General features: G+C 37.9%; 1 protein-coding gene across 1 annotated transcript in view; it reads right to left on the bottom strand.

Annotated features, from left to right (window-relative positions):
• The window catches only part of LOC109477089, a 185,930-nt gene that overhangs the window by 167,067 nt on the left and 4,395 nt on the right, over nt 1-14,468 (bottom strand). Inside the window, 6 exon segments of the mRNA XM_019778129.1 lie at nt 3,238-3,364; nt 4,131-4,273; nt 4,939-5,038; nt 7,922-8,064; nt 12,642-12,770; nt 13,275-13,309. Coding sequence (XP_019633688.1) covers nt 3,238-3,364; nt 4,131-4,273; nt 4,939-5,038; nt 7,922-8,064; nt 12,642-12,770; nt 13,275-13,309 — 677 coding nt within the window.

Here is a 14,468-nt window from a genome sequence, read left to right as displayed (position 1 = left end):
TGATTTTGCCCTTCTCCGATAACTTCTTTTCTACAGACCCTGGAGTATTTTCTACATTACAACCACAGCAATGATATACAAATGTACTAGACTAAATATTTTCTATGCAAGAAGGTATAAATTGAAATTTAGGAGGGAGGACACCATTACTGTCCTTTCAAAGAGTTTGCCTCAGGTGTGCAGTTCCAACTTCACGTTGAGGTGCCAATTACCCCCAATTTACATAATGTGCACTGGCTTGGGTTGGCTTGAGACCTTTGTTTTTGTTCAGAGAACTGTGGTGACTGGAAATGAAGTACTACAATGTAGCTCCAAGCAGATCCTAAGGTGGCAAAAAGAAATATGAAAAATTGGCCAGGCAGTATCCATCGGCCAGAGAGGGTCCAATTTTCTTTGGGTTGGAGATAAGAAAGAAAGGACAGTATCCTGACCAAGAAGATCGATCAATCAATCAATCAATAAACATTATTATAAGAAGGTTTATTGCAAGTCAGATATCCAGCTGTTATTAGATATATAATATTGTGCCCGGTCAGTTTCAACCTGTCGACTCACCCAGAAAACGTAACAAACTTTGTAGTGGGTTGATTTTGATTTTAGCAAATTTTCAGGGAAGAAGAAGGAATTTCAGTGGCAAAGCAATCAGAATCCCATAGACTTTTGAGACAGTAGGGACAGAGGGTTCAAAAAGTGGGGGGAAAATGTTACTAGTAGCTTATTTAAGTCACTATATTGGCCCACTACATGCTCAACAGTTGTGCTGGGTAGATAGACCTCTCTATCTGATGTGCCTGGTAAATGCAGCTACTTGTACATACCAGGATGCGTTATTAGGAAGTATCCAATGCATGAAATTTATACACAACTAGTACTGGTTTCCAAAACATGGCTCATGCTAATAATTCAAAATCTTTAAAAAGTGGCTAGAATATTCCTTTAGTTAGTATCTAGCCAACATGGTTAAAAGTTCTTTGCAAGTTATTCGCACTATTCACATGACATTAATCAAAATGCAAACAAATGGAAAAATCTGGAATTTGTTCATATTCAGACTCTTTGTCCGTTAATGTTCAGGGGCAATTCTTGTGTTGGCGGGGCATTGTTTTTGAGTGTGAAGTTGAAATATGAAATATTGGAAAAGTTGTTCCAGATTATTTCCAGTTTTGGCAACAAAATACTAAGACTAAGTATAAATATAAATATGAGCCTAAAGACTAAGTAGATAAGCAAGAAGCCTAATATTCACAACTTGAGCCTGCTTTCAAAGCAAGGAATTATACAATCCTCTATTTCCTGTCCAACAGTGCCCATTCGGTAATTATTCAGCTCCAGGTACAATTGTTATGCGGGATAAAACTAGGTCAGCTATTGTTCTTGACATGCAAATGTCACTGTCCAATTATCAACTTGATACAAATTATCCTATAAGGGAGTATTGGGTTACATGCCAAGTTACTGGTAGTATCTCGGCAGCTTGTACTGGGTCACCCAGGAAAAGGCAGAAAAGATAGCCCATGTGAAAACTAAAGAACATTGTAATTGTTAAAGACATTACCAACACAATTGACTATTTGGCCCTTCACCCAGTCAGATTTTCTGCCATCTGGCACCTAACATTGCACTTGGCCATGGGTTTATAGATACATGTAGTAGTATGTGTATTTTTGTTTGCTGCATTGACTGTTAGCACCTATGAAGTATAAAAAAATAATAGCAATGGTTTCTTAACAGATTTTATTATGATGCATACTTTTCAAAGTATTAACTAAGTAAGTAAGTGCAAGCAAAATTTGTCTTCTTTGTCTGGTCCAGGTAATGTTTACTGCACCAGTGCAGGTATGCAGTGAAAAATATTTTGAGCCCTGGGGTATTCTGCGAATGATAGATGAGTTTATCCATGGAGTTTGAAGTTGTTATCAAAGTTTATTAAATTTTTAGCCATATCCAAACTCTATTCTTAGTCTTAGCCAGGTTAGAGGTTATAACCTTCTTGCTAGAATTCATCCTACAGTGAGCTAGGTATTGTTGGACAAAGACTAGATTTTTAACCTCCTTGTTAGGACCTACAGGATTGTACACGTCATGTACATATATATGGCACTCATGTGGAGCAAGTTGACTGGTCAATCATATCCATTCCTGCCATGTCAAATCTCCATGACTCATTTGTATCTTTGAAGACAATGTTCTTTCATATTCCTGGAAAATACAGTCTAGAAAAACTGCAGGAATACACACAGAACTACAATAATGAAGTGATATAATAAACTGTGTATAAACCGCCATGAACCTAGAAGCAAGTTTAATGTTCATCTTTTAAACTCCATTGGGAAATTACTTTCAGTCTGGTCTGAAGGCTTAGGCCATTAGCCCAGCCTGTTCATTCTGACACACCAAGGATGTGTGTATAATGTCCTTGGACACACCGACGGGGCTGTTTAACACACCGACAGGGCTGTTCAACCCTGTCGGGGTAACCTTTGAGCCCAGACTTCTCATGAATTATCACACAAACTTGCTAATTACACAGGTGTGAAGATGTGAATTCTCATTAATTCAGTGGTTTTCATGGAGTGTTCAATGACATGAGGATAATTGTATGCGGTCTGGGTGCGGGGTGGGTTTCCACCCCGACGGGGTAGACTTTACTACCGACCGGGGTGGGCTTCTGATCCCGTCGGTGTGGCTTGTACACCGACGGGATTGCAATTTTTAAAGTGAAATATCTTGACAAATATGTATGTTTTGACCATAAAAAAATAACCTGGTACTGAGGATAACATGATCTTTCAAATGGTATGTAAAAATTTACTGTACCTGCAGAAATGGCAAAGTTGAAAATCAGGGATTTCAACATGGCCGTCTGCAAATTCGGAAAGTGACATTCCAAAATTGAAGTGACCAGTGTTAATTGTACTTTTCTTCCTCAGGCTAGGTTCCCCACTAAGCAACCTAACCAAAAGCAAAAACCAAAAGCTAACCAAAAGTTGCCTATCAATATTTCAGGTTTGTGTCAACACTGGCTGTCTAGTTTAGAAGTCAAGCAGTAAGCTTTAAATAAGTCCACTTGTAAAGGTAATGCTCACATGCTGGTGGAGGTGGGACACAGTTTATTTCAGAAGCTAACTGTTGTGCCAGTCAACCTGGCATCTCTCAACAAGTCTCACTGACGGAAACCATGACTTGTGCAGTGAGAGTGTGAGAGTGGGTATTTTAAACCCTGTATACAAACAGTACCTCTTCAAAAAGCTGGTCTCCATCCTCTGTAGGTCGTGCTAAGTTTTCCACAGCGTAGCGTTGGAAGTCTTCCTGCATCATTCTGTCAATCACACGCTCCAGCTCACACAGCTGCAAACCCAGGTGTCTGCTCCAAAATAGCAAAATTACAATGTCTTCATCTGACAAATTTGCATAATTCCTATGCCACAATCTTTCATAATGATTATATTTCATTCCATACCATACAACAAGGGTTTTCACAATGCCTTTTACTGAAAATCACTGTACGAGGGTTTTGAGAAATGTTTTACTGAAAAGAACTGTATGGGGGTTTGGAGAACAATTTGTAACTAAGAAGAACTGTATGGGGTATTGGGCACTACATGTACAATTCATTGGGAGTATAATTGAAAGTTTCAATTACCATGCACTAGTTACCATGGTGACAGATGGCTGGTCCAGGTCATTGACTTCATTTGTTTGGTGAAGAAGAAGAAGAAACATAACAAAAACAGTACAATTTAATTTCTTGGTTAACGGATTTTTCTAGAAAAATAAAGGAGCGGGCGGGTGAAAAAAATAAATAAATAAATACAGGCCTAGGCATCCTATTATGGCCCAAAATGGTACGATAGGAGCCATGAAGTCAACACACCAGGCTGGTTCAAAATTTAAACAATGAATTTTGAACTTTTAAAATAAATGATAACATTGCATTGAAAGATGGAATAACTACAACAACTAGGATGAAAAGGACTGTTTCCAACTGTTCAGGGCAAAATATGAGCATTTTGCAGTTGATTCTGAATTTTTATTTTTATTTGCAAATCAGAAAAAAATGAAGCGGGCAAATCCGTTAACCAAGAAATTAAATTGGTGTGGCCTAAGGAACAACATTTTTTATGACTGACCTAAAACTCTGAATCCCGGCCAAGTCCTTGGCCAGTACTTGCTGAGTTATGGAGATGAGATCCAGAGCAGCTACAAAGTCACTGGTGGACAGTAGGACCTGGACCATAGGCTGGGTCTGGTGAACTGTAGCCATCATCTTCATCTACCGTCAAACATTTTAAACACAGCCGAAAATAGTCTCATCAGGTTGGTTAAGTATAGGATAGGATATAGGAGTTTTCTCTTACACAACCAATTCTCTCACCTCAAGTACTGACGTTTTGGTGTCTATCAGACACCTTCCTCAGAGCTTACATTGTATAGCAGCGAGAAGCAGAACTCCAGTCAGAAGCTCTGAGGAAGGTGCCTGATAGGCATCGTCACGTCAGCATTTTAGGTGAGAGAATTGGTAATGTGTAAAAGAAAACTCCAGGACCTATATCATATTAAACAGAAATTATACATCAAGACACACAACAGTAAAGGGCTCGCAATACTTTTTCCATAGACATAAGAATGCCATTTCTTTAGCTTATACTTCATAGGTGATGACAGTCAATACAGTCACCTACATTTATGTGTGAGCCCAATACATGGACTGGTGCAGGTGGACATCAGAAATAACTGGCAGTCTACAGCCTACATTTTACCTGCACCAAGGTACACACTTTGTACCCTGTACAATTGTTGTGCAATAAAGTTTAATATAATTTATGCATCCAGTATTTATTAAGTTGTGATATTGTGTGGCAATGCTGGACCACCAAAAAACACACAGCCAAGCCAAATATGATAATTTAAATTAAAATCTAATAAATCACAGCTTACCATGTGGTACAGTTTTGTGTAGTTTTGCCTGCTTTTGGAGAGTTGTAGGAGCTGTAAGGATCCCTTAGCCAGCACAGAGTCTATGTTATGGATCCTGTCCCTGGAAGGTGAAACAATAACATACATGTACAGTTGTGTTTATGTTCAACAATTCTACATGCATGTGCTAAATTCATATTCAACTAGTAAAATATTATTATTAAGTATCTTCCTAATATATAATGTTATGTACAATAAAGTAGCTTTTTTAAAATTTCTTTGCAACTTAAATAATGCTCCCAACACACATACATGTACACACACACACACACACACACACACACACACACACACACACACACACACACACACACACACACACACACACACACACACACACACACACACACACACACACACACACACACACACACACACACACACACACAACACACACACACACAACCACACACACACACAACCACACACACACACACACAGAGACAGACATGAATGCCTCTGAAAACACAACCTTCTTGGCAAAGAGTGTAGCGTCTAGTGCTGTGTACCGGTTTACCGGACAGGTTCCGGACTTGTAAAAATGTTAGGTTTAAGTCCAAAACGTCAAGAACCAATTCCAGACAAAAAAAAACATGTCACATACAGTACCGTTCGCGTTATAGTTAACCGGGTACCCCGTTACTAACGAGTTATTTTTTCGTCAGAAAATGGTTAGAAAATCGTCAGTATTTGGTTAGATTTTCGTCAGAAAATGGTTAGAAAATCGTCAGAAATTATTTCTAACGCGTTACCGTTTGCGTTAATGTGATAGGGTCGGATTTCATGTTTGTTTTGCGCGCCGACAAGACAATAGCAATTTGCCACCTCCTGGGGCGTCCGCTAATGTGTTGCGATGTTGCCCCTTGAAAAATAACAGCACCAGAGGCAAGTGGACATGTGATTCGTAAAATAACTTTGTGGTTTATCCATGTGTCGACTGGGTGAAGCGAATTGTGCTATCTTTTAATGCTATTCTATAGTTATTTTTAGCAGAAAATTACGTTGTGTAATACAATGTATGTCAACAAAGTGTAGCAGTGGGCAGACGATGTCTTGTACATTTTGTACCAGCGGCGGCCTACCGCTCTCACAGGACGTCATGGGACGTGACGAAACAAGAAATATCTGCCGTAGAAGAAATATAAATCGGTAACTCATGCCTTAAATTCACGGCGGTTTTTGACACAAAAGAAAAATTATTATAATTTTTGTAAGGCGCGCGGCTTACTAGTACTAGCGGCTTTAATACTCACGGTAAAATGTACCGTCACTCCCGGCGCAAGGACTCGGTTCGCCAGCTGAGGATTTTCCACAACCATGATGATATCATAGTTAATAAAGGAATATATAATAGATCTATCATGTTGAAATGATAATTGTAATACATGGTTCTATTTAATAGCGGTAGTTTTGTTTCTTATTTTGAGGGGGGAAACTGTCAAAAATCGAGGGAACGCAAACTGAGATCGGCTCATTTCCGGGTGCATAACGCCAAAATTTCTCGACGATTATATAAAAATGACCCACTCATTTGCCGCCTACGGTAGCGTGTACATGGTAGTGCGATCATATCGTGCCAAAGTCAGCGTCAAACGTCAGAAAATCCCCGTAAAAATATAGTTGCAAAACACATTTCCCGCGCACTCAGGGCCGGTCGCCCTGGCCGCTGCCGCCCTGTGTGCAGCATGCTCATTATAATATGCAAGTAGCTACGCTCTGATTGGTTCACCTTAGATGACCTGCGCTGTGATTGGCTAGAACGAAGCCCGTTGCATGCTGGGGCGCCAGTCCCCGCGCGAAGTGCGATCTGGAGATAGCCACATTTACGCTGGTTTCTACCTTATTTCTACGACTAATTAGCAACATCCTAGTGACGAAATGCGTACTCAAAAGAATTTTCGGGGAAAAAAATATATGTACATGTGGATTTGTGGTGCCTTTGGCGTAATTTTGTTGGTCACATACAACGTAATGTAACACGGAAGTGCATGGAGTCGGAGTGGCGGCACGGCTTTCCGTCCCACTCTAAACAAAACTCCAAGGACATAACAAAACTCCCCAAAACTGGTCAATAATTAGCCATAAAAATGTTGGTGGGCACGTGTAAATATGCTGCCTTTTTTCGAGTGTTATAGGAATTTTCCGCGATGTTTTTGCACATCCCTAACGTTACCTCACGCCCGCCGCCTATTATGTACGGCGGACCGGGGCATTTATAACTTCAGATCATCTAGGTTTGCTTATTCGGTAGGTAAAATAAGTTAACAGAGAAAAACAGACAAAACAAAGTTGACAAACTATAGAAACGCTTGCCTGGGCAACAGTGACAAAAGAAAATGTCTATCTAATTGAATTGCGCCGGTGATCGTAAAACGTTTTAAACGTTACAATATAGTAAAATGCAGGCTAGATCAACGTTCCTTCCGCTGTTCCAGCGGTGTGTATCGGTAATTTCCCGCCTCGCATGAGGTAAATTAGTACTCCTCCCATTATTCTGTGATGTTACCGCGGCCTGCATATGAATGCAGAAGTCTAACGGAAAAGTAACGGAAAAGTAACGGAAAACTTACGCAAAAGTTACGGAAAACTTACGGAAAAGTAACGGAAAAGTAACGGAAAAGAAACGCGTTAGTAACGGCCGTTAGGGTAACTATAACGCGAACGGTACTGTACCCTTTTTCTTTCCAAACCATCTAAAACTTCCAACAGATTGCAAAATCTGTGCTGCAAAATGAAGAAAATTAAACATTGCCATTGGGCATCTCCAGTGTTGGCCTCTATATGTTTGTTGCTACAGTTTTGCCCAGACAAAATTATATTGCAAGGTTGCCAACATGCAATTTTGTATAATGCAATGGGTTAAGGTCCAGAACTTGACCTAAACCTCTGGACTTGAATCCGGACTAAATGTGAGTTTAGGTACACAGCACTGGTAGCATCTAACCTGAGCTGTTTGATAGCAGACAGACAGTGGCTCATGTTGTCCTGCAGCTCATCATGTGAAGCCATGGCGCTGAAGAAAGCCTCCGAGCGATACGAGATCTGCCGCGCGATCTGAACCTCCACAATGTCCAGGTAGTGACTCAACTGGGAGAAAACACAACAACAGTACAATCTTCATTTTCAAAAATTATAAATTAGTTTTTAATCAATTTTCTAAAAGATGCTCTTTATTTTATGTGTCATAAGTTCAGTCCAAGCAGTGGAAAGGAACTGATATGAACTTCAGTGTTCGAAATACCTGCCTGCAGTCTGCAATCTGCAGATAGATTTTCAAGATTGCAGAAGAAAAAATTATACAATCTGCAATTTTGCAGAAGGAAAAATAGGCTCCAGATTCATTAGTTTTCAATTTAGCAAACTAAAACTCCCAGGCCCCAGGGACAGACTGTTCTGAAACAACAGGAGCTTCTTCACTAATTTGCATCATCCTTGTCTTGACTTGTCTAACTTTTGTTTCCTTTTGGACTACCAAAAAATTGTCTTCACTAATTTGCATATCAATCCATAGTTTATGCTTATAAACCTGAAATTCTCCTGCAGTCCAGTAATGCTACTGTACAGATTTACAAAGCTATATATGATGTAAAAAAGGAATTATTGGTTTAAGAAGGTTGTAATATGGAGGCTTGTGTATTTGCAGAAAGGTTGTAATATGGAGGCTCGTGTATTTGCAGAAAGTGTTTCCAAATTGCAGAACAAAATTTTGACTCTTCTGCAATATTGCAGAGTACTGAAAAAAAGTATTTCGACCACTGAACTTTGTTGATTTTTTTTTTTTCAAAGAAAATGTTAACCAAAGTATTGATAATTTTATCAATCTTGTATAAAAGGCTTTTTGACCTCCATTTCGATGATTAAGAAAAAGTGTTCCAAAAAGACCTTTTCTACTCAAAGCTTTAGTTTTCTTTTTTAGATTATGATTGTTATGTTTTAGGTGGTCTAAAAATGAGTTAATAGATTTTTGAAGGTTTTAAAGATTTCTTACTTGTCACTAGTTGTCAGATTTGTGTCAATATTCATAATTGAAAGCATTTTGTATGTTTAGGGCACCCAAAGCGATTTCAGGGCCGTAAAACAGGATTTTTATGCAGAACTTCATTCTTTTAATGCATCCCATATAACTGATATCTGTAAGGCACAAATGTGATGTCATTCAAGGAAAACGGTTGCTTGTTTCGTATCGAAGGTTCATTATATGGTAGAGCCAAAAATGTCTATAAAACATCTAACGGACATTTAACATTCTCGAAAGTTCCGCACATCTTTTACACATTTGTAAGAATGTCTTCCCCAGGTCTTTACAGGGTCTTTTTGGGGAGGACCTGCTTGTTGTGTTTTCCATTGTTCATGAGGTGTTTGTCAGAATGTCTTTAGCAAAAAAGTGTGAAAACTGGGATGCATATGAAAAGCACTGCACAAAGCCAATTTATAGGGCAGGACACAATTAATTAACGGACAGATGCTAATATCTTTATAAGTACGCATTGTGCTAAACAAAGGACTGTCTCCTAGGGGTGTCCCTACCTGACGTGTGAAGAGAATATGGATATAAAATGTCCACCTTGGGTTATTTCGATGTCATTTTTCAGTAACTATGTCTACTTAATGTTCTCCCGACTGGCTTTTGTTCAGCAATGTCTAAATCATATCTAATGTCCGCTAGACATTTTATAGACATTTTTGGCTCTACCAATATATCATTCTAAGGTTGGTACCAAAAGATAAAGGGGTTTCATGTAGTTTATTTTGGGGCTATTTAAAAGGCTTCAAGTATATGAATTGATGACAAAAATGAGATAAGAAATGGCAGTATCTTAGACAGATTTCCTCATCAACATTGTTAGGCCACAGCAAGTAAATTTTATGGATGACATCCTCCGCAGACTCTAATTTAGTCTAAATCTAATGCGAGCGGGCGGAAAAAAAAAACAAGGCGGGACAAAAAAACAAGGTTCCTACATTTTAAAATTTTGACTCAATCATTGTACAAATGGTTTTTATTCAGTGGGAACATCACATATACACAGCCAGCATCACATATCACTGCATCAAAGTAAGAAACAAAACATTAAATCAGAGCCTTTTCTTGTCTCCTCTCTTTATAGTTATCTGCCATCCACCTTCCGGCATAGCAGCAGACATCTTTGCCCATTTTCGGCATGTTGATCACTGTCAGAAGGCAACAAAATGTCTTGTTTTCTTTCCAAAATCAGGCGAAAATTAATGCACGCTCTGATGTCATCCATAAAAATTACTTGCTCTGGCCTTACAAAATTCTGTTTTGCTGCCCTGGCATTGCATTGGATGCCTTTAAATGCTCCCATGTACATATGAGCCTACATACAGCCTGTCAAGAGAACCTATGTCCAGTGAAAACTGCTGATATTTTTCCTTACCTCTGCTTCCCTCCCTTTCATCTTGGCAAGATGGTGACAAAGGTTACAAGGTTCATAAAAACATAACAAACAATACAAACTCGTAAAATAAAAAAGCGATTATAAAATGTGTCACAAAATGAAAGATGCATGCAGTCATCACTTGGATGACAAAGACAAATACAATAATTTTTAAAGGGGCATTATGTAAAATTTTTGCAACAAAAATTTCATGAAATACAAAAACTAATTGAAAAGATATTTATTTGATTGTAATTTAGTTGCACTCTTTGGCATATTTGTGCAATTATCTCACAACTCTGACATTTATGGTTGGTGCTAAAGCAGCCTTCGCAAGGGGCACTCAGTTTATGGTGCCACCACAAACTACCAGAATGTAAACAAACATGGCTGACAGCTGTGTTTCAAAGTTTTAAACACACTCGGCAAGACGTCATATTTTGACACAGCCACTTCTTGAATGACACTTATTTGTATAATGTAGAGTTGACTAAAATATACTTTGTAAAGAAATGACCAGAAAATCAACTTTTTTTATCACCCTAAGGCCACACCAATTTAATTTCTTGGTTAACAGATTTTTCTAGAAAAATAATGGAGCGGGCAGGCGAAAAAAAATAAAAATAAAAACAGGTCTAGGCATCCTATTATGGCCCAAAATGGTAAGATAGGAGCCATGAAGTCAACACACCATCAAAATTTGAACAATGAATTTTGAACTTTTAATGATACCATCATGATGATTGCATTGAAAGATGGAATAACTGTAACAACTAGGATGAAAAGGACTGTTTTCAACTGTTCAGGGCAAAGTATGAGCATTTTGCAGTTGATTCTGAATTTTTATTTTTATTTACAAATCAGAAAATAATGTAGCGGGCGAATCCGTTAGCCAAGAAATCAAATTGCTGTGGCTTAATGTTACATAATGCAGCTTTAACAAAAAAAGTGGTATTTTCTCAAAACATTGCTATTGGAAGTACTAATTGTGCAATGCAGGAACAAAAAATTGAACAATGAAAAAAAAATCATTGAAGACAGTCCGAATGTCAACCTTTAACGTTAGCTTGGGTGAAGCTAGGAGTCGTACAACAGGGAACTCTGGTGTGTGCTGGTTAGTGTGAGCGTGTGCAGGCGAGATATGTGAGCGTGTGGTCTGCAAAACACAGGACATAAGAAGCAACATATGCAAAAAACAATACCAGGGCTCAAAATACTAGGTGCATGTGCACCTTAGTGCACCCAAAATTGGAGCTGTGCACCCAATTATTTTCTGTGGGTGCACTGGTGCACCCAAATATTTTTGTAGGTACATGTATTTTTGTACATATTAAATGTATGATAGTATACAGGATATTCTTGGCATCTAAGTGTCAGAAAAACAATAAAATCTTTGTTGTAGTATTTGTTTTAGATTTTAAAGTTATCTCCCATTTCAGATGTTTTGTTTTGTATGGTGCACCCAAAAATTTTTTTGTGCACCCAATTCAAAGCAGCTAATTTTTTAGGTTGGGTGCACCAGTGCACCTATTCCTAAAAAATGAATTTCGAGCCCTGAACACCGATGTAAGAAAATGTAAGCAGCTTTCTTTGTGTGTGATGCTGTCAAATTGTAATCTAAAGCCCATCCAGAAATATTTTAAACAACAGGGCTCAAAATCCTTTTTTTCAATAATAAAAGACAAAGAATTGCTAGCAAAGATGACAGAATGACAATGCAAGTGTGCAAAAGAAAATGATGCCATACGACGTAAAATCATTCTTTAGGACACACCAATTTAATTTGTTGGTTCTTGGATTTTTTTCAGGAAAACTATGAAGTAACAGGGCAAAAAAAACAGGATGTGGCAATGCCATCCTGAGATAAAAACAAAATATGCTACGACAGGAGCCATTACATCAACTGAATGGGCTTGATAATTAAAACAATTTTGAACTTTTAATCAAACTAATGCATTGATAGATGGAACAACAGTACTAATAAATAAATAAGAAGACTAGGACTTTTTTTCTTTTTTCAACTGATGAGGCCAAAGTTTGGAGCTGATTGAGAAACTGATTTTTTTTTTGCAAATCAGAAAAAAATCCAAGAAACAATTTTATTATTAAATTGGTGTAGCCTTATAGATGAGTTTAACTGTACATATATTAATTGTAAATTGTTGTAGGGAAGAATCAATAATATTACAATATTGTGTAGGAGTGTTGCATTTGTTCTAAATATACTTTGTAGGAAAACATTATATAAAAAAAGGTTAATAATACCTTTTCCTGTAGAAGCTTGGAGGACTGTCTACCCTGTTCCTTGTCTTTGGGTGATTCAAACTGCGACCAAGGCAAGACTGTGTTGAACGTTTCTGGGTTTTCCAGCGCAAAATTGGTCTGCATAAATATCTGGAAGGACAGAAAAAAAAATAAAACTAGCAAAGCAAATGCATAATAATTTTTATATTATTTACATAGTCTAGAACTACTGCTCTCACTGTTTATTCTTACTCAAACAATTATCATAGTGAACAGCCTCTCCAACACTGTCCTGCAACTTGCTACATAATATATGGTGTCTGCTACAGCACCAGTTATCATGGTGACAGACATCTGGTCCAGGCCCAGGCCCAGAGGGATTGACCTTTTGTGTTGGAGAAGAAGAAAAAAAACAGAACAAAAGCAATGTTTTCTGTCTGCAAAAGTAAAAATACATGTAGCATTCAACACTTCTGCTATGAGTTAAATATGCTATTGAGGCCTTCAATAAAATCATTAATTTTATATCAATTTTTAATAAACCCAAAGCCTGTCCTGGTAGTTAATTATACTGACTTGCTTAGTATCTTGATTAGCGATAAAAATTGTTTGTTGTTTACAAGGCAATTAATAAAAAAAAGTACTGAATCATACCTTTGGAACCTGCTCCAAATCAGCTTTTCCTTTGTCTGAATAGGACAAAAGAAGGAAAGAGTTAAAGAAAATTGTATTTAATTAGATTGGAACAATACTAGTAGACATTTTCCCACATATTCATTTGTTGGCTAGTGTGAAAGATCAGAAATTTGCACTTTGTATTTCCCTTTTTAGTACTCTAACAGTTACTGCACAACAGTTCAATAAGTGGTTAGGCCACATCAATTTAATTTGTCGTTTCTCAGATTTTTTCAGAAGAAATATATGAAGCGACAGGGCGAAATAGAAAAAAAAAACAGGCCAAGGCACCCCATGATAGCCGGAAATGTTACAATATGAGCCATGAAGTGAACATACCAGGCTGGTTTACATGTATAATTAAAACAATAGATTTTGAACTTTTAATAAAACAAAATTGCATTGTTACATTGGAAAACTTTAACAACTAGGAAGGAAAGGACTTTCTTCAACCGTTGGGGCCAAAATATGTCTTTCATTGAGCATTTTGCAGTTGATTTAGAACCCCCCATTTTTTTTTTTTTTGGCAAATCAGAAAAAAAAGGACAGGGCGAATCTGAGAAACAACAAATTAAATTGGTGTGGCCTAATGGGAATTATGACACAATACTCCCCCATATACACGTCATGTACAGTAAGGTCATTAACCCTTAATTCTCTAGACAATTCAATATTCATATTAAAGCACAAGCTGTTGCCTCTTTCTTATTATGCTGGTAAGCAGGCAAACATGTACCTAGTAGTATGTACATTCTAAATTTACACAGCATTGTAACAGCTGTTTCTGAGACAGAAGTACAGTCAAACTTTCTAAGACGACCCCCCAAGGGACTAAGAAAAAGTGGTTTTCTTACACAAGTGGTCTTCTTGATATACAAAATGTTGTTTGTTTATTTGTTTAGGATCTGCATTAGTGTGAATTTCACACTACTCTTCCTAGAGTCTGTAGTGAATCATCAGATAAGTACTTAGACCATCGCACACCGGGGCATGCCCCTACTCTTTTTCGAAAGGTGCGGTGGGTTCTTTTACGTGCTCGAGGTGTAGCTCTCGCCATACACGGGACCTACATTTAACGTCCTATCGAGGGATGTCCTTAACCGAAGCTACGTAGGTACTCATTTTCACCTGAGTGAAGTGAGGAAAGTCATGTAAAGTGCCTTTCCCAAGGGC

Source organism: Branchiostoma belcheri, unplaced genomic scaffold (assembly GCF_001625305.1).
Source record: "Branchiostoma belcheri isolate BF01 breed outbred unplaced genomic scaffold, Haploidv18h27 scaffold4, whole genome shotgun sequence".
In the NCBI taxonomy this organism is placed as follows: Eukaryota; Metazoa; Chordata; class Leptocardii; order Amphioxiformes; family Branchiostomatidae; genus Branchiostoma; species Branchiostoma belcheri.
The sequence above is the reverse complement of the archived record's forward strand: the minus strand, read 5'-3'. Positions and strand labels throughout refer to the sequence as shown.